Genomic DNA, 20,574 nt, shown 5'->3' with positions numbered 1-20,574 from the left:
CACTCATATATCAGAACAACTTTTACTAGTTCTCTGTACTTAAATCCTTTCTTCTTCTTGCACCTTTCAACCATGAATGTTCTCGGGAAGAGTTTTTAAAGGAGAGTCTAAAGGTAAATCTTATAGGCTAATTATACATTAAAACTTGGATTTGAGATTATTTGGCAACAACCAGAGGCTACTTTTAAAAATTGTCATAAATTTAGGAAGTTTGTTTAGTCTTCATATTACACATTTTAACTAGAAAACAGTAGTTATTTGTCTTGTTTTCCATGATACTTTTTCAGTCCCCAGGATATAATACTTAGTGAATGTAAACCCTACTTATTGGCATGTTCAGAATGAATTGTTAAGGTAATTTGAATTTTTGGTTGATTCAATAATAGGAGTTTTATTTCAGTGTGAGACAATTTTTCTAAAAATGGATTAAAATACATTTTTACCTTAGTATTGTGAAATGATTTGTTCTTTATGTTTGAAAATTTACTATTCAGCAATCAAAAAAGATAAACTCATGCAATTCGCAACATGGACAGAACTTGAAAGGTTCATGCTCAGTGAAATAAGCCAGAAGGAAAAAGAAAAATATCACATGGTTTCACATATGGGAGAAATATAGAGGCACCAAATAAGGAATCTGGAAAAAAAAATAATATGAGGCACCAAATAAGGAATCTGGAAAAAAAATAATAAAACAACAAAGGTAGAAGGCAACCATAAATAAGAGACATTCTACTAGGGAGGGGGAGGAAAAAGGATCAAAACAGGGGCGAGAAAAGCACAAGGGATGATGGTGGCGGTTCACAGGTGAAATTGTGGTGGGAATTTTACAGGGAATACACAGTGATATAAAAGATAAAAATTTAAAAAAATTTAAAAAAAATTTGGAGTACCCTGTAGTATTCATTTTGAAGTAACTATCAGGTTGACTTAGATAATAAATAGTGTATCAAAGATCAGTGGACTACATTTGGGTAATATCTATCTGACTGCTCTTTAAAAGTCAGGTCTTATTCCAAACTAAATGAATTAGAGCCTTTAGTTTGGGGGAAAGAACATGTTTCAAACTGAAATCTCCAGGTGGTTGTGATATGCAGGTTAATTTGGGAACTAATAAGGAGGTTGTGACAGGACAAAACAAATTAATCTGAATGATTTTTTTTTCCCTTCCCTTTTCTGATAAAAATTCTTATTTGTAGTTTTTTTGCTATGTGGTATGGTTTATTAATCCTATATAATGTCATTCATCTTCAGCAAGGTATCCTGTTAAAAGTGGCTGAAACCATCAAAAGTTGGATTTTTTCTCGATGCAATAAGAAGGATGACTTACTTCACAAGTTGGTAAGTATTCATTTCTTTTTGTGAATTCAGGCTCTAGTTTATTAGTGAGAGAACCAAAGAATCAGAATTTGTTTGCTACTGATTTGGGCAGAGGTTGATTTTGACTAGAAATTCTATAATAACTGTGGGCCTTTGAATTTAGACTCATTAATATTATTCATAGCTCTTCTAAGAGGATTTTTGCTACATAAACTAGAATATCTGGTAGTTAGTGGAACCTGATTTGTTAATTACTAATTTTCTGTTGCTATTTTCCTCCATAGCTCGCAGTAGGGAAGGAAATACATTTATTGGTGGAATCTTCTTTTTGTTAGGAATTTGACTATCAGTAGGCCTTGGCCTACAGTGTATGATTACTAAGTTTGGGCAAAATCAAATGTAATTTCTCTCTAATTTATTAATCTGCCTTTTTCTAATAACTTCAAATGTAAAATTTAGTTTTCTGGGACTGATAGATCACAGAATTATCTAGAAACTTGAAATAGTCCACATTGAAAATCGTTGTATAAAAGTAGGCATTAAGAAATTCCTGTGATGCTTCCTTTTTCTTTCCTACTCCCTGCTGTAATTTATCTGTTGCTTAACCTCTAACTCCCAAAAGGAAGTACTTCAGCTTTTTACATCCAGGTAAATAATAGGAAAATCCAGGTAGTAGAGTTTAAAAAATTGAAATTATGAGGTACTCTTGATTCTCAGAAGGAATAGTCAAGTTATAAGTAAGTAGCTGTCAGGATCCTCTGCTGGCCTATGACTTTAAGATGATAAGTATCTTTCTTGTAAGTTATCATTTATAAAAAGATCGTTTACAAAGTGCTTTCAAATTTGGCGTGGTAATCCAAACACCATAAGGCTTACCACATTTTACAAATTGGTAAGCTTAAAGTTCAGACAGTTCAGTTTAGTTTAAGAATACCTATTAAGTGAATTGTTCAAAAATGTTTAGTTAGAAAATGATAGAACCAGAATTTGGATGCAGGTTCAAAGCCTGCAGTTCAAAGCCCAGGTTCTTTCTGTTATAGCTCATCTTCTCCTAGCTTGTGTATTATGCTTTGACTGACTGAAATAACACTTTTTAGTAATCCAAATGGTCAAGTTCTCTGTTTAGGGTTTCATCTTTGTAGGTATATTGAAGAAGGTCAATGAAGTATCTTGTCATCTTCATAGAATAAAATCTCTAACCAGGTGGCGCCATCTTCATTCTCAATGATACTAGAACTGTAGTAAGGTGTATGGCCCATATATATTATTATATGGTTTAATCATAGTCTGCATAATCCTGATCTTTTCATTCTTGATTATCTGTCACTGGCCATGTTTCACATTATGTTTCATTATATACGTGGCAGCTTATATGTACATCCCATTTGTGCTTGTTTGTAGGAAGAAATAGTACTCATGAAGAAACAAGGAATTGCTCTTTGGCTTCTGGAATGAGATTGCTTGACTTCTTTCCCTTGATTGTGACATACTTAAATTTTTGGTTAGCTGTACAAATTTAGAATCTGTTCCTTTTTGCTTTTTTAAAAATACTGACAATTGGTCATGATAACTAATCATTTTACCATGTCTGTTTTTATTAAGGTAGTACTTTTTCTTAATGATTTTGAAAAATTTCTTATAGTAACTATTATGGTAATGCTATTAGCACTTTTTAGCTTAAGTGCTTTCTCACATATACCTCATTTGATCTTCATCAGTTTTATGAAATAGCTCTGTATATTGAAAAATATATGATTTTATTGAAGTATATTGACACATGAAAATGTTCTCCTTTCTCCCTGGGGAGAAAAACAGAAATATTTTTATTCTTTACCTGTGTTTCTCATAGCCTTTTTATTATATCTAGGCAGAAATCTTCCCAAGACACAGTTTATCTATTTAGGCCCTAAAAAGATTTCTGTTATCTATTGAATAAAGTCCAGTTCATCACTGTGGCATATTCAGCATTAAAATTTGACTTCTGTGTTTGGGGTTATCCCTCTCCTACTGGTGTTGCACTGCTCTTTATCCTTGGTTGTGAATGTTGTATTTGGCTTTCAAGTCTTCTTCCATGTCAGTTATTTCATATGAAGTGGTAGTTTTTTAAAGATTTATTTATTTATGGGCCTCCCCGGTGGCGCAGCGGTTGAGCGCTGGGTTGCGAAGCTGCCCGCGGCCTCTGTGGCGCCGGTTCGATCCCCGGCTGCTCCCCGGCCACCGGAGGAGGGTCCCACATGGCGTGCAGACTTCTCCTGCCGCCCGCTGCTCCCCTCAGCAGTGTACTTCGGTCCTTCTGCCTGCTCTGCTCCCTGCTCTGGCTCTGGTGAATTCTCTCACCCTCCCGCGCTTCTGACTGTACCCAGTGCATGTATAAACAAAACAAACAAACCAGCAAACAAATAAATAAAGCATGCCTCTATAAAAAAAAAAAAAAAAAAAAAAAAAGATTTATTTATTTATGCATACAAGAACCTGGGGTACAGGCCAGAGGTGTGGGGGGTGAGAGGATTCACCAGATATAGAGTGGGGAACAGAACAGGCACATTGGCTGAAACACATGCTGAGAGGAGCAGCCGGTAAGCCAGGAGAGGTCTGCTGCACCATGTGGGTTGCTCCCTGGCTGGGGACTGAACTCATGCTGCAGTGGCTGCAGATAGCTTTGTAGGTTGCAGCTTAACCCCTTGCGCCACCAGGGAGGCCAGTTTGTTTGTTGTTGTTGTTTAAGGTTAATTTTATTTATTCATGCATACAAGAACTGGAGTATAGGCCAGAGGTGCAGGGGGTGAGAAGATTCACCAGAGACAGAGTGGGGAGCAGAACAGGAGGATCTACTGAAATACTCTCCTTCGAGGAGAGCAGCAGGCGAGACAGGAGAGGTCTGCCGCACCATATGGGATAGCTGTCTGGCCATGGATCGAACTCATATGCAGTGGCTGGTGATAGCTTGATAGTGCTGAGACTGTAACCCCTGTGCCACCAGGGAGGCCCTGTAAAATTTTTTTTAAAGATTTATTTATTTACTTATGAGTAGAAGAACTGGGGTATAAGCCAGAGATGCGGAATGAGAGGATTCACCAGAGACAGTAGGAGCAGAATAGGTAGCTTGACTGAAATACACTGCTAAGGGGAACAGCAGGCGAGACAGGAAAGGTTTGCTGCGCCTTATCTGGATTAGCTCCCTGGCTGGGGATCGAACTCAGGTATACACTAAGATGTAACCCCTAGGCCATCAGGGAGCCCCTGTAAAGTTGTGTGTGTCTGTGTGTGTGTGTGTGTGTGTGTGTTCTCAGGCGGAACTGAGTTTAGGTTCTTCCTATTCTTTACCATTTTCTCACTATCATTAGAATCTTTTCAATAAGCAGTCCTAGTTCTTCCTTGAGGCTTTCCTGGTTATTGGATCTCTTTTTTTTCCTACAACAACCTAGTAATAACCATATTTGCTATGTTCTATAAGTTTTTATATTATGTATGTGTGCAGAATTATCTACTTTAGGATTTGAAATCAGAATTCTGAAAAGTTGCTTAATCTCTTTGGGCTTCAGTTTTCTCTTCTATGGCATGAAGATGATAACATTCATCACTATGTTAACTAAGAATTAACCTATTTGCTTTAACATTATTACCTCATCTTTCACCTCTCTACAATGTGCACTCTGCACAAAACTAATATTGATGACTTGAAATTCCCCAAACTAGAGGGGCTTTTATTCTTTCCCTTCCAACTCTTCCATGTAGTCAATTCTTGTTCATGCCATTAAGACTCAGCTCAAGCATCACCTTTTTTACTTTCTCTGATTTATTTGTAAGTTTTGGTCCCTCTGTGCCATATGCATAATACTGTGTGTATATTTCTTATTATTTCTTTATACATTATATTGTAACTGTAGTTTCAATCCTTTCCATTAAACTATGAGCTCTTTAAGAATAGACAGTTGTTTGTGTTGTTTATTTTTGTGTGTTCTTTCTGTCAAACATGGTACCTAATATGTAGAAGATATACCCTTGATAGATGGATAAAAGGAGAAGAAGGAGGAATAAATGTACTGGTATAAATGAAAGCATTTTGTAAACTCTAAAGTGAAGTGTACATATCTGTGGTTTTTCAGTGCATTCCTTAATGATGCATTTTTAATCTGAATGTCCATTTTTAGAAGATTAATTCTGCTGATTTAATTCTTAGATATTTGCTATATTGTTACAGAACTTAAGGGAAAACATCTTATGTTACAGAATTATAGTTTCCATATTGTATTTCAGTAAATTAATTAGGCTTAATTAGGCAGGTTTATTAATCTATACTAAATATAGCTCCTAAAAATGTGTATTTCATATTTGATGACTCAATAATATCTACCTCAATCTTAAATGTTTCACATTTTATAGTGAAAATAAAATCCCACACATTATACTTAAGATAGATTGGATTGTTTTCCCTTCTTGGAGTCTGTACTGAAAGAAAACTTGTCTAAATTTTATTAGCATATTAGGAGCTTAGCATGTAATACAAAATTGTGTGTGTGTTAATACCTATCTTCCGCTCTTTATGGCAAGGATCTTGGATTCCGACTCGAGACACTAAATACCATCCTACAACAGGAAGTCCTGTTACAGGAGGATGTGGAGCTGGTTGAGTTACTTGACCCTAGTATCCTGTCTTCAGGGCAACCTCAACAACAGGAAAATGGACATCTTCCAACACTTCGCTCCCTGGCAACCCCTAATGTTTGGTATGGTCAGAAAATTTCTGTCCTTTGCTTATATATTTTGTATTAGCAGAGGAAATCTGTTGTCATGCTCTCCATTGTAAAGGCATTATAAACATTCCATATACACTGTAATTACATTGTAATTCTTATCCACTTTATTTTTAAAGATATGTTTTTTTTAATGCACACAAGAACTGGGGTACAGGCCAGAGGTGTGGGGGTTGAGAGGATTCACCAGAGACAGAGTGGGGAACAGAACAGGCAGACTGACTGAAATAAACTGCTGAGGGGAGCAGCGGGTGAGTCAGGAGAAGTCTGCTGCGCCATGTGGGTAGCTCCCTGGCCGGGGATTGACTCGTACTGCAGTGGCTGTGGATACCTTCATAGGTTGCGTCTTAACCCCTTGCGCCACCAGGAAGGCCCTTTTTGTTTTGTTTTAAGTGCCTTCTAAAGTAAATACTATATAAATTGAAGTTGGAGGTAAAAATCTAATTTGACTTTTCTATACTCTAAACTCAGTATAATTAGTTCTGTTTTTAACAAGTCAATAAACAAATAACTTGGCCCCCCCACCCCAGAGTCTTTCTTACCCTTATACTCGCATATATGTGTGCATACAGTCCTAGCCAGTTCTTTATGTTTCTTTCCAATTAATAGATTTATCATAATCACATTGTAAAGACACCATGGATAGATTGGGACATGGTGGTAAACTCATCTCTTCTCTATTGGCTGAGAAGAGATCATTATGGAACCTAGTCTGATGATTCAAATTATCCTGAAAATTCTTGACCACTTGAAGTTTTTGGGTCTTATGTAGAAATCCCACGTTCTTAATCTGTTGTTTTGTTTTGCTTTTTAAGTAGGAAGGTATTAGAGATGTATGTACAAAACTGTTACATATACAGAACTTTTCCTATGAACTGAATCATTGCTTGAATTTTTCAAGTTTATAGGTGATTGCATTCATTAGCTTAAATGTTCTGATTTTATGTCTTACCTGTCACACCAACAAATGCTTCATATAACAGATAGCAAAGTATGATGTTTTCCAAATCTGTAGTCATTCGATACCATTATGATGAAGTAAAGCATCTTTAAAAACATAAGAATATTTTTCTCATAAGCTGCTAGAAGGAACCATAGGTTCTAAAAACTACAACTTTACTTGCATGTTTCTTTTAGACAGAAATCTCATAACGCAACCATGAGCCCTGTAAATACTTTTGCTGTTAATACATGAAACTAAATGATGAGATTTTGCTTTTTATTATCAGTATTATCTAAAAGTAAAAGACTCCCCCCCAAGGAAATTAGGGTAGGCAATATTTATGAGAAAGTATTATAGCATGTGATTTCTTTTATAGTTTGACTATAACTATCTTAAAGTATTGTTGATGTTATATTTCAGATATAACATTCTCTGCTACATTCATCTCTTTCTTATATACACATTTTCATCAAAACTTTTAAGCTTGAAAAATGTCTTTCCTGGCCTCCCTGGTGGCGCAAGGGGTTAAGCACTGCATTATGAAGCAATACGAAGACTCTGCAGCATGAGTTCGATCCCCGGCCCGCCAGGGAGAAACCCACACGGCGAAGCAGATCTCACCTGTGTTGCCCAATGCTCCCCTCAGCAGTGTATTTCAATTAGTCTGCCTGTTCTGTTCCCCACTCTCTCTGGTGAATACACACACACACACACACACACCACACACACACACACACACGCATCTCTGGCCTGTGCCCCGGCTCTTGTATGCATAAATAAATAAATCTTTTAAAAGAAAAGAGAAGTGTCTTTCCATCTCTTGCATTTGTAATTGGCCTAAAGTAAAAACTTTAGTGCATATTTTTAGCTTAATTACAGCACTATAAAAGTATAAATTTTATCCAAACAATGGTCTGTGATATGTATGTATATTACAGATTAGTGATGATTATTTAATTAGATGACTTTATTTAAAATAACTACTCATCAAGTAAATATTTATCTTCAATTGGAAAAATGTTTATATTATCTTCAAATGTTAAAAATTAATATTTAAAAATACTTTTTAATATTTAAAAGATTAGTTAGGTTAAAGAGTCCATATTTTATCCAAAAAAAGTCATCATATTATGTCCATTCCCTAAGCATAGCAGCTCAAAGTTTTAATACCTAAGCACCATTGTTTAGTTGCCAGATCTTTAAAATTATTTTACATTACCCATTTAAGTAACGTAGCTTTAAATCATACTTTATAAAGAAGCTAGCATTTTATTTATATTAGTAAACCTAAGTATACAATTGTTTTTACTGAATAAGGTAACTTTATCAGGTCTGATGGATATTATTTTCTTGGTTTCTCTGTTTTAGGGATGTCTCAATACTATTTGCCTTCATCAGTTTGTTCATTATGCTTCCTACTTGGTGGATTTTATCTTCCTGGCTGGTATGGGGAACGATTCTCTTAGTTTATCTGATCATAAAAGCTTTGAGATTATGGAGGACTGCCAAACTACAAGTAACCCTAAAAAAATACAATGCTCAGCTAGAAGATACAGCAGCAAATAGCCGAGCTTTTACTAACCTGGTGAGAAAAGCTTTACGTCTCATTCAAGAAACTGAAGTGATTTCCAGAGGATTTACACTGTGAGTTCATTTTTCATTTTATTTTTCAATAATTCTGTTCTACTGCATAGTTAAATTAGACTATTTATTACCTACCCCTACATTGCATTTAAAGAAAACAGTTTCTCTTTAGCACTTAGTGAATTTTATTAACTGCTAGATGAAGGTATAAATACATTACATGGTAGATTTGATATGTGCTGTTTCTGCCTATTTTGAGAAACCAAAGTACTTTGAGAATCTTGATTATTTCTGTGTTTACAACGTGATTATAAGATAATAGAGAGTGCCTAACACTGAAATGGTTTGCAACGGTTACCTAATAAATGTTTGTTCCTTTTATTTCCTGTCAGATGCTCTCTTTCCTCAGTTTAAATCACTGGTGAATCCAACATGAATTCATTCTGAAAAATCTTGCCATGTATTAATATTTTTTAGGTAAACATAAGCAGAATATATGGCACTGATACTTTCAGAATGGCATCACATCACCATGAGAATTAAATAATCATCAGTCAAGCTATAAATGCATTGAACTATGTCATATACAGGCAATTTGTTTTATTATTAAAGGGAAAATCACATTTGTTGAACACCAGCTATGTTCCATATTTTATGATAGGCAATTTTGTGCATACAACTAATGTAGTAGAGCAAAGGTTCAAGTCCATTCCCTCTGACTCTAAAGTTTATTTCCAGTATACTAGGCTGCTTGCTAAACATTAGTAGATGACAGCTATACTATGGAATATTTAATAATTTATATATCTTATATAACCTTTGCAATCTCTAGCTGGAAGAAAGTAAGTACATAGAGAAGAAAAAATGTTGCTTTTAATGAGTAGTATGTGGAAAATCATTAAAGGAAGGGTAAAAGAACCTTCTGTAGTCATTGCATCCTTTATTCTGTTCTGCCCTAGAATAATACTTAAATATTTTTGGCATGAAACCTGTATCAGGAAAATCATGAAACAGGAAAGTAGAAAATCTTTAGTTGTCATTTCATTCGTTACTCTGTTGTGTTCTAGAACATTGTTTAAATAACCCAAGACATAACAGTGATTTTATGACTACTTTTTCTGTTCAATTCAAAATGTTTTCAGTGTCTATTAATTTTTGCACCTCAGGGCCTCTCCGGTGGCGCAGTGGTTGAGCGCTGGGTTGCAGGGCTGCCCACAGCCTCTGCAGCTCCGGTTCAATCCCCGGCTGCAAACTGGCCACCGGAGGAGGGTCCCACATGGCGCGCAGACTTCTCCTGCCGCCCGCTGCTCCCCTCAGCAGTGTACTTCGGTCCTTCTGCCTGCTCTGCTCCCTGCTCTGCCTCTGGTGAATTCTCTCACCCTCCCGCGCTTCTGACTACCCATTGATTGTATAAATAAATAAATAAATCTATTTTTAAAAAAATTTTTTTGCTCTTCCATTGTCGTTGAAGTCCATTTCTTTTTGAGAGACCTAATAGATATTAAGTTGTTTAAGTGTCAGATTTTAAAAGTTACAGAGCATGTAAGAACAAGAACTCCTTTTCCTTCTTCATTTGCACAGCATGTTATTGAGAGAACTGTTTAAGTGAAGTGGCTGTTTGTCCAATCAGTGCTTAGGCATGTGGAGAGAATTATGTGTCTGTCATTGCCCAGCTTTTACTCAAATTTATAAGATTGTCATGAAGAGCTAAAACAGGCCTGTCAGACATGACTTAACTTTGGATTATGACTTCTATTTGTTCAAATGCAAACAAGCAGAAGAAATGTTAGGAAAAAATTTGTTTCTCTTGTCTTCATCAAATAATAATGGACTCTTTAAATTATGAGGAATATTAAATTAAAAAAATAGTTTTAAACTGAAATATTTTAGTTTAAAATATTTTTAATTTTTTGAAAATTTTCAGAATATACTTTTAGAAATATTTTAGTTTTTTAGAAATATTTTTAGTTTTTAAAACAGATCTAGAAAGGGCCTCCCCAGTGGCGCAGCGGTTGAGCACTGGGTTGTAAGGCTGCCCGCAGCCTCTGCAGCACCAGTTCGATCCCCGGCTGCTCCCCGGCCACCAGAGGACAGTCCCGCATGGCGCGCAGACCTCTCCTGCCGTGCCCTCTGCAGTGTGCTTCGGTCTTTCTGCCTGCTCTGCTCCCCGCTCTGGCTCTGGTGAATTCTCTCACTCTCCCGTACTTCTGACTCTACCCAGTGCTTGTATAAATTAAAATAAATAAATAAATAAAGCACAAATGTTTATTTAAAAAAAAAAACAGATCTAGAAAAATAGAGCACAAACAATAGTAGCACATATTGAAAACATGAGTGTTATTTTGTTCTGACTCCGTTTCTCCTATTTAGCAAAATAACCCTCCTTTGCCTTATTTCCTTATTTTAAAATAAACCTATCAGTCATTGTCTTCTGTTTTTTTAGATTTTAATGCCTGTATATATTTTTTAATATTTGTTTATTTATGCATACAAGAGCTGGGGTACATGCCAGAGATGTGGGGGGTGAGAGGATTCACAGAGACAGAGTGGGGAACAGAAGAGGCAGACTGACTGAAATACACCGCTGCGGGGAGCAGCGGGCGAGACAGAAGAGGTCTGCCTCGCCATGTGGGTTTCTCCCTGGCGGCCGGGGATTGAACTCATGTTGCAGAGGCTGTGGATTGCTTCATAGTGCGGTGTTTAACCCCTTGCGCCACCAGGGAGGCCCAGTAAGAAATTTATAAATTACATCATTGGGAGAGGTTAGGTTAAAAAATATCCTATTATCCCATAACTATGTAATATGTAATCATTCATGGTTTCATTTATAAAAACATAATACATTACCTATCACTGTTCAGAGTAGGCACTCCCACTTAGCTGTGAAATGTGCTTCCACTTGAGAGTAGCCATGCTATTACATAGTAACCCTTACTTTGCCTTTCTACTTGCATTCCCCTGTTGGCCACTGGTCCTGTTATCTTTCTGCGTCCCCTACTTCATTTTGAGTAGGTAAGTGCCAGTGGCAGCAGGTGGGTAAGTCATTCTACCCTACTTTTGTAAATGTACAGAATGTATTTCTATACAATATTTGTTCTGTACACGTGACAAAAAATATAGTTGATAAACATATATAAAATGCATATTAAGAATGTGAAAGTGTTTTTGATTAAGACTTTCATGCTTATTGTAGAAACAGATTTGATACCTGAATAATAAAGTAATAACACTTTAGTATATTTTCATAGTATATTTAGTACATTTAACAGGTCTTCATAAAAGTGATGTAATTTCTTCTGTAAGTATTCCTGCATTTCTGCTGTATTTCAACTCAGATTTATTATTTTCCCATATCAAAAAAAGTCTTTGCTCTTTGAGATTTAAATTTTTCATTTGTCTTTTTTCTGGGTGCCAATATATGTATCAGAGAAGTAGCTGTTTATGAGACCTTAGTTGGGATCTTTATAATCATTTTAAAAAGAAAATCATGAGAAAGAACCTTTTTTTCTAAGTTAAATATAATTGTGGATTTAGGAAACAAAAACTTTAGGACACCTGTACAGTTGTATCACACTTTACTTTTCAAGTTTGCTTGACAGGGTCAGTGCCGCTTGCCCATTTAATAAAGCTGGACAGCATCCCAGTCAGCATCTCATCGGTCTTCGGAAAGCTGTCTACAGAACTGTAAGAGCCAACTTTCAAGCAGCAAGGCTAGCTACCCTATATATGTTGAAAAAATATCCTTTTCTGTCTATCTGTGAGAATAAGCAATATTCCAGAGTTCTGGATATAGATAGTATTGTAGCACCTTGTAGAAATTAATTGTAAACTCAGATTGCTTGTTTGAAGCTAATTTCCATCATCACTTCTATTTTAAAACTGGAAATGCATTCCATAGGGATTGACAATAAGAAACAGGAAGAAAGTTCTGCTTTTATGTGGCTCACTTTTAAGAAGGAAAATTCCTGAAGCCCCTTTCTTTACTGGTCTAAATATAAAATCCAGAGAACCTGGCTTTGCTATGTTAACACTTTTTTAAATTTCTGAACATGGTAAATTTGCATTATGACATGGCAATGAGCAGCAAGAAATCCTCCCTTTCAAAAAAGAGGCTCCTGACACTTAAGCAAGTGTCTTAATTCTCTGTACCTTAAGCAAATTTCTTAACTCTTTGTACCTTGCTTTCTTCATTTTAAAAAATGGCAATAATAAAATAATCCTGTGTTTCTATTGCTTTCAAATAATTTAGTGCATATAAAGTGCTTAGACAATGTCTGGTGTGTAGTAAGCACTCAAAGGCAGAATGACAAAAAGTCTGTCGTTTAAATTTACTAAATCAGGAAATTAGTTATGTTGGCCAGGAAATAAAGGTGTATAAGATCCTTATTTTACTTAGATTCATAAATAAATTATGAGTAAATTGAATGTAAAATGGTTCTACTTTGCACCTTCAGTGTACTGGGTACCACAGCACTAATACATGTAATGCTTGCAATTTACAGAATACTTTAAGTTCTGTCATTATATGCTCATATATCTTTCCAGTTAAATTAAAAACCTCTACTTTGTGTGTGATTTCCTTAATGTCACACAACTAGTAAAAGGTGAAGTTGTGTGTTGACTACAGTACTTATGACTTAAAACCTTTATATATACACTTGATCCTTGAACAGCATGGGTTTGAACTGTGCAGGTCCATTTATACATGCAGGTGGCAGCTGGTTGGATTCAAGGAAGTGGAACCAGTATATTCAGAGGGCTGACTCTTAAGTTATGTGTGGTTTTTTTACTGCAGACTAGTAACAAGAACCAAGCCACCTTTGATATAGAGTAAATTAAGATAGTTACAGGGGGATAGTATTTGCTTGGCAGCTATTTGAAAATGCAGAAGGAAATGGATCAAAATAGAAACCTCTGAAACTGGACTAGGAAGAATTCAAAATCTTGAAGAGATTACACATGTGATAAAAAAAAATTGCATTTATAAAAAATACCTGGTTGTAAAACAGAAATGAATATATGCATCTATAACATGATAAAGTTATTAATGCACTGCTATAGAGAGACCTCCAAATTATATGTACTACCATGGAATAATTTCCAAGTTACTTTGATAAGTGAAAAGTAAAAAAGGCAAAGCACGTAGAGCAATATTTATATTACCCTTTCATTTGTGTGCAAAAGGAATTTTTTATATTTGTATATGAGGGAATAAATGTGTATGTGTATGCATATGTATATGTATATATACTTATTCCCACAGACATACATTTCTGTTTGGATTTGCTTGTATGTATGTATGCATAGTGTCTTTAATGATACACACAATACTGGTATACTGATTGCCTCTGCCTTTGGGTAGGGGAACTAGGTAGCTAAGAGATAGGAATAGGAAGCAGTTTTTACTGTCCTCTTAATATTTTATGAATTTTGAATCCTGTGACTATATTACCTATACAGAAGTAATACATTTTTAAAGATTTAACTAGCAGGTCCAGATGGTTTATAGTTTTTAAAAAAAAAAGTTTATTTCAGACCATAGAAAGTGTTAGAAAGCTTTATATCACCATGCTATTTATGAAGATAATATCATCTCAGCACTAAAACATGATATAAGGAATTAAAATTATAGATCAATCTCACAAATGGTGATACAAAATATTTAGAATACAGATTGAGAAAGGGACTATATCAAAAGATGATTATAATATGATCAAATAGGAATATGCTTGAAATGTGAGAATAGTTCAGTAAAAGAAGTGTATGAATATAATTCCTTACAAAAGCAATTAAATGGGGAGGAAAATAACGCATTAAAATTGATAGATGCCCATGGGGAAGAGGAATACAGATGCAGAACAGTAGCCTGTGTCAAACAACTAGACAGAACAGGCTTAGTGCTACCTAGTCTGTGTATTTCAGTAAGTAGTCAGCAAAAGGAGGGAAAAAGAAGTATTTACTGTAGCACAGTGAGGGCCTGAGCCATAGCACAATGAGTAGACAATATAGTTTCAAAAGGAATATGTAAAAAATATCTACATTTGTATGTTAGCACTTGTGAAGAATAGATCTTTTAATTCTTTTTGCTAGAAATATTTTTTCATAAATACCCTGTAAGATATGGGAGGTGTTACGTTAATATTCAGTTTTAAGATGAGTTGCTTTTTTTTTTTTAAGAAATTTATATAAATCTCCAGTCACAGTTCAAAATAAAGATTAGTAAAGGTGACTTTGGACAGTTTTACTGTACATTTATGTTTTAATGAAAAGACATTGTTGATTGCCTTAACCTAATTTAACTTACCCCCTGAACTCTGAGAGTGACAATGTAACCAACTACATCTGTGTGGTACCTTTTAAAGAACTGGGCCTTGGACTTAGTGAAGAACAGATTTCTGAGGAAGAGGCACATAACCTTACAGATGGCTTCAGCCTGCCCGCATTGAAGGTAATCCATTTGTGGAAGGGAAGGGCTGAAAAAAAGAGAGATGCACTTGGGATGTACCTATGCTTTCTGAACATTCCTAGATACTGTGTCTTCAGCAGTTTGGAATTTTGGCCTTGCTCATTGAAAAAAAATAATAATAAGTCAGTGGTAAACTGGGTTCATATTAAATTATTTTGCATTCTTTTATAATTCCTTTAATAAAACTTTAAAGAATGTCCATTTTCATGATTGTAAAAATTTGTATCTAAACTCACCAAAATGGTTCTATCCTTTTTTGTTGTCTGCTACGTCTTGTTCAGACTAGTTTGTTTCCTGGTGGTTTGTTTGGGGAATATTTTCCTCATCTCGAACAGGACTATATCTGGAGAGATCCTTCATTGTCTGGAGTCAGGGTGTGTCTCTCAGTAATAGGTTTTGCAGTTTCTCATGCCAGACATTCCTGGGGATGATCACACTGTGACTGATTTTTATGTTAATTCCCTTAACCAAAATAATGGAATCATTCTGAACCCCATATTCTGTCTCCATCAATAACTCATGTATTTGGACTCACTTAGGTACATCAGTCATACTGTCTTTCCTCCTATGTTTAAGGATTTTTAAAAAGTCATCAAGGAACATTCTCCTCTATTAAATGTGTCTCGCTCTATCAACACTTCCCTTCTGGGGTAGAACTGCACTAAATCACATACTGGTATTAATCTGCTATTTTGGGATCAGAGGTTCCCAAGTACCATAACTACATAATTTGATTAACATTCTTGGCTTAATTTTAAGAGCTAATTCAATCAAAGCAAGCTATATTCATTTCCTAGAATAAAATGAAAAATTTAAACCAAACAAATTTGTAGTTTATTTTAAATGTTGACCATTTCTTATTCATTTAGTACTTTTTTTTTTTTTTTTAGGTTTTGTTCCAACTCTGGGTGGCACAGAGTTCAGAATTCTTCAGACGATTAGCCCTATTACTTTCTACAGCTAATTCACCTCCTGAGCCCTTACTTACTCCAGCACTTTTGCCTCATCATATTTTATCTGACGTGACTCAAGGTCTACCTCATGCTCATTCTGCCTGCTTGGAAGAGCTTAAGCGCAGCTATGAGTTCTATCGGTACTTTGAAACTCAGCACCAATCAGTACCCCAGCGTTCATCCAAAACTCAGCAGAAATCAAGAGAACTGAATAATGTTCACACCGCAGTACGCAGCTTGCAGCTTCATCTGAAAGCACTACTGAATGAGTAAGTTTAGAAGCCATATAAGGAAATATCCCCATGGTAGCAGACTTCACTCTTGTCCCATTGTGGTTATTGGCTTGTGTCCTAGACTAGAAAGAAGATGCAAAATTGAGACCTGCAGTATGAAGGATAGTTTATAGTTACAAATGCTGCAGGAAATAACGATATGTAAGTACTATAATTTGTGGGAGTTGTTATAATTTTTATTTTTCCTGATAAAACAGGAAACCTAGAAAGAGAGAAAAAGCTAATGTTCATTGTGTAGGAGAACTGAAATGGAGAAAATTATAAAGAATGAGCTTCATTTAACTCTCTTAAACTGGAACCTGTAAGAAATATCTGTCAGCATAGAATAGGAAGTTATAAGAGGTACTGTACTTGAAAATTGACATATTGCCTTTTTTCTAAATAAATTACAGCAGATTTGGGCATTTTTCTGTAGGAGAGGACAAGCTTTTTAGCTCCAATTGAAGATTAAAATGTAGAATCCATATTTTGTATTTATTGCTTTTTTACTTTTCCTAGTGTTATTGGTTCTCTGCCTTTACCTCCAATCTTTTATGTCCCATTTTGGCGGACCTTAATCATTTGAAAATACTGTTTTCTATATGAAGATTTCCAAGTTTAAAAGTTGTATCAAGACATAATATTTGAGTTAATTTATTTCTAATGAAATTCTTGTCCAACAATTCTCATAGTATAGGACTAGGTCAAATAAATAATTGGTTCATGTTCTGTTAGTAATCCGAATTTAACTCACTGATAAGATTGTAGTTGATGTATCTGACCCCAGATAAAAGGCATGAAGTGAAAGGGGGAGAGCAGCAATCAATTTTGAAGATAAGAAAATAAGGATTTGGTGTCTCAGAAAATCAAAAGTCTAGTTTACCAGAGTGAAGAAGAATATAATGTACAAAAATAGGAAATTAAAGTCAGAAAGGCATTTTAAGAAGTATATTTTCTTACCAGTGTCATTAGTTTTATTACACAATCTTCAGTATATCAGAAAGACAAAGTCATCAATAGCAGGAGGACTAGATCTTGGCTTTTTTGAGAGTTGGGTGCTTTTGGTCCTTATACTCTCAAGAAATAAATCTAAAAATTTTATTATTGAGTATAAACAAAACAAAAATGGATAGAAAAGAATTATTAAAATAGCTTTTCTAATATTCTATATTTTTCACTCTAAACTGTCACTTTATTTGACTTTCTCTACATTTTGAAAAGATACCCGGAGTCATTCTTGAGAATAAGCCACATCACTTAACACTTGGCCTGGTGGGGTGGGTACTGGCAAATGTTGGGGGAAACCACAAATCTGTAACCTCAGTCCAAAGAGCATGTCTCTCTCCAGCTTTAGGGGGAGCTCCCTCTGACTGACTGAGGGCTATGTCAGAAATGTGTGCAGGGAAAAGGATTCAGTCCAACTCAGTCTCTTCCCTCTGAACCAGAAGGCTCTCCAGTGACCCTCCATCTCACACACAAGTCTTATCTTATACTCCATGTCTCTTCTCTTGTTAAATATCATGTGCCATGGAGATGCATGTAGAAGTAGCATCACCCAGTGAGTACTGCAGGACCTTGTTGCTGTGTCCTTCAGTAGCAACTGCACCACAAATTGGATGTCATGGAAAAGGCAGTTCCATTTGCCTATTTGGAAGATAACCCCCAGAGTGGTGTCCTTAGAATTGCTCAGCTCATTCATGTCAGGGTCCACCTCTGTCTTGCTCCTTATTAGAGAAAAGAAGAACCTAGGGAAGCTGTTAAGTCGTAGTCAAAAGGTAAAAGACACCAAATTTCTCAGCTTACCTGCCTACTTGTACCAGGTTCTCCCACAATAAGTAAAAGTGTGTACCTGACAGATGCAAACCAGTGCTTACATCAAACCTGACCAGAAAGCCTATGGAGGGCCTCCCCTGGTGGCGCACTGGTTGAGCACTGGGCTGCGAAGCTGCCCGCAGCCTCTGCAGCACTGGTTTGATCCCTGGCCACAGGTGAGGGTCCCACATGGCGCGACAGACCTCTCCTGCCGCGCCCGCTGCTCCCCTCAGCAGTGTATTTCGTCAGTCTGCCCACTCTGGCTCTGGTGAATTCTCTCACCCTCCCGTGCTTCTGACTGTACCCAGTGCTTGTATAAATAAATAAATAAATCTTTAAAAAAAAAAAAAAAAAAAGCCTATGGAAGTAGCCATATTCTGCCCAATTTGCTTCCTTTCCCACTCCTTTTGGTACTTCACAGGGTTCTTCACTACTGAGGTCCAAGGTCTCCCTGTCCTAATGGGAGTACCTTCCTCTACAACACGGAAGCAACCTTCTTCAGAAGGACTTCATGTGTGAAATGGAAAAGCTTCAGGGAAAGGGAACACCTAGCAACCAAGCACTAAGTAGCAGGTGGTGATAATTAGCTGAGGTGTTTTTAATCCATCAGATCTAGCTCTGAGTTTGGCTGACAAAAATTAAGAAACTATGTTCCAGTGGTCTGTAACTGCTGTTTAAGAAGGCAGGTGAATACTAACCCAACTCTTAACTCTGTCTCCCACAGGAAATCGGGAGATAAGGCAATCTCCACTGGAGTGGGTGGCAAAGGTTGGTTCATCATCAGAGGAAAACAAGATTTCAGTGGAAAAGTTATGGGAGACAAAGCCAGTTTCTAAAGAATTAATGATTAGCAGTAGAATCAGAAATAGGGAAATTGGACCTCCATGGTGGCGCAAGGGGTTAAGCACCGCACTATGAAGCAATCCACAGCCTCTGAAGCATGAGTTCGATCCCCGGCCAGCCAGGGACCTCTCCTCGCTCACCCGCTGCGCCCCTCAGCAGTGTATTTCAGTCCATCTGCCTGTTCTCTTTCGCAACTCTGTCTCTGGTGAATCCTCTCACCCCCCACACCTCTGGCCTGTACCCCAGCTCTTGTATGCATAAATAAATAAATCTTAAAACAAAAAACAGAAATAGGGCACATTGGAGTGCATTAGAACAAGGGAAAATGACTCAGAAGGAAGAGCGCTGCACTCCTTGGATATGAGAATGAAAAGAGGTGCTTTGTACTTTGAGTAGAGATCTTGGTTTATACATAGGAAGTGTATTTCCGCTTTAAAAAAAATATATGTATGTAGAGGGGACAAAATGTATATCTATGCTGTAACATGTCAACTTTCTAGAGAATATACAGTCGCAAACTATCATATCTTAATTGCTTTACAGCATTACTAACACACAACTTACGAAAGTGTTACCTAAAAAGTGTTTTGTATCCCACATTTCAGAAGCATTTTGTGTTTCATTCCTCCCTTTGGCTAGTCTCCTTCCTGTTCCCACTCTCACTTGCTGTCACTGATAAATTTGCTTTCTCTCTTACCTGAAAATCTTCACTGGTTTCAGAGTATAGCCCCTTAAAGACTGTATAAAATATTGTATAGAAAGGGTTTTCAGTAACCCAACTACAGTCTACTTTTCTATCTTTCTCATACTTTTCCTTCAACCATGCCAAACTATATACTCTTTCACCTGTTCCATCTGGAATTGACCTTAACTTTTATACTTCTTCAAATTTTATCCATTTATCAATAGTACTTCAACCACCTCTTCTTAGTTATTTACTCTGTGTATCCATAGTTGACAGTAACTTCTCTTCTGAATTCTTATTACATTATCTGTGTCTCTCTGTGATATATACTGCTGTGCCTGGATTCAGGCCAGCTTTACAGTTTACCAGCTGTATAATTCTGGGCAAGTTTCTTCAATTCTATGGACCTAATTCCTCATCTATGAAACAGAAATGTTAATTACAGTAACTTTATGATACTGTATTTGTTTTTTGTTTGCTTGTTTGTTTCTTTATGGTACTTTATTATATGTGCTATAAGTTTTTTTTAGATAGAAGAGGGGTTGAATGTATCCTTTTCATTCATAAAATGCCTAGTATGTATGCAAGAAATATTTGTTGAATAAATATGATACTCTTTATAAGCTTTTTAAAAATGGTAAAATACACATACATACAATTTAATGTTTAACCATTTTTAAGTGTGTAATTCAATGGTAGTAATCACATAAACACTGCTATGCAGCCATCACCACTTTTAGTCCTCAGAACTTTTTTTCATCTTACAAACTTATTTCTTAAGTAGGCTTTGTAAATGATAAATTTTCCATTTTTAGAAGTCTGTTTCTGTTTTCTTTATTACTCAGGGTAATAATTCTTGAAGATGAACTTGAAAAGCTTGTTTGTACTAAAGAAACACAAGAACTAGTATCAGAGACTTATCAAATCCTAGAACAGAAATTA

The 20,574-nt window shown here is 36.0% G+C and overlaps 1 protein-coding gene across 2 annotated transcripts in view; it reads left to right on the top strand.

Moving 5' to 3' along the window:
• The window catches only part of VEZT (vezatin, adherens junctions transmembrane protein), a 68,151-nt gene that overhangs the window by 14,588 nt on the left and 32,989 nt on the right, over nt 1–20,574 (top strand). The window contains exons 3-8 of one of the 2 annotated variants that reach the window (XM_037513854.2): nt 1,255–1,341; nt 5,872–6,047; nt 8,386–8,661; nt 12,201–12,338; nt 14,902–15,049; nt 15,958–16,289. In XM_037513854.2, coding sequence (XP_037369751.1) covers nt 1,255–1,341; nt 5,872–6,047; nt 8,386–8,661; nt 12,201–12,338; nt 14,902–15,049; nt 15,958–16,289 — 1,157 coding nt within the window. The remainder of the gene's footprint in view (nt 1–1,254; nt 1,342–5,871; nt 6,048–8,385; nt 8,662–12,200; nt 12,339–14,901; nt 15,050–15,957; nt 16,290–20,574) is intronic. The other variant, XM_037513855.2, reaches the window with a different exon arrangement.

This window comes from Talpa occidentalis, unplaced genomic scaffold (assembly GCF_014898055.3).
Source record: "Talpa occidentalis isolate TD23 unplaced genomic scaffold, MPIMG_talOcc4v2.1 talOcc4.16, whole genome shotgun sequence".
In the NCBI taxonomy this organism is placed as follows: domain Eukaryota; kingdom Metazoa; phylum Chordata; class Mammalia; order Eulipotyphla; family Talpidae; genus Talpa; species Talpa occidentalis.
This window is presented reverse-complemented; position numbering and strand designations above follow the sequence as displayed.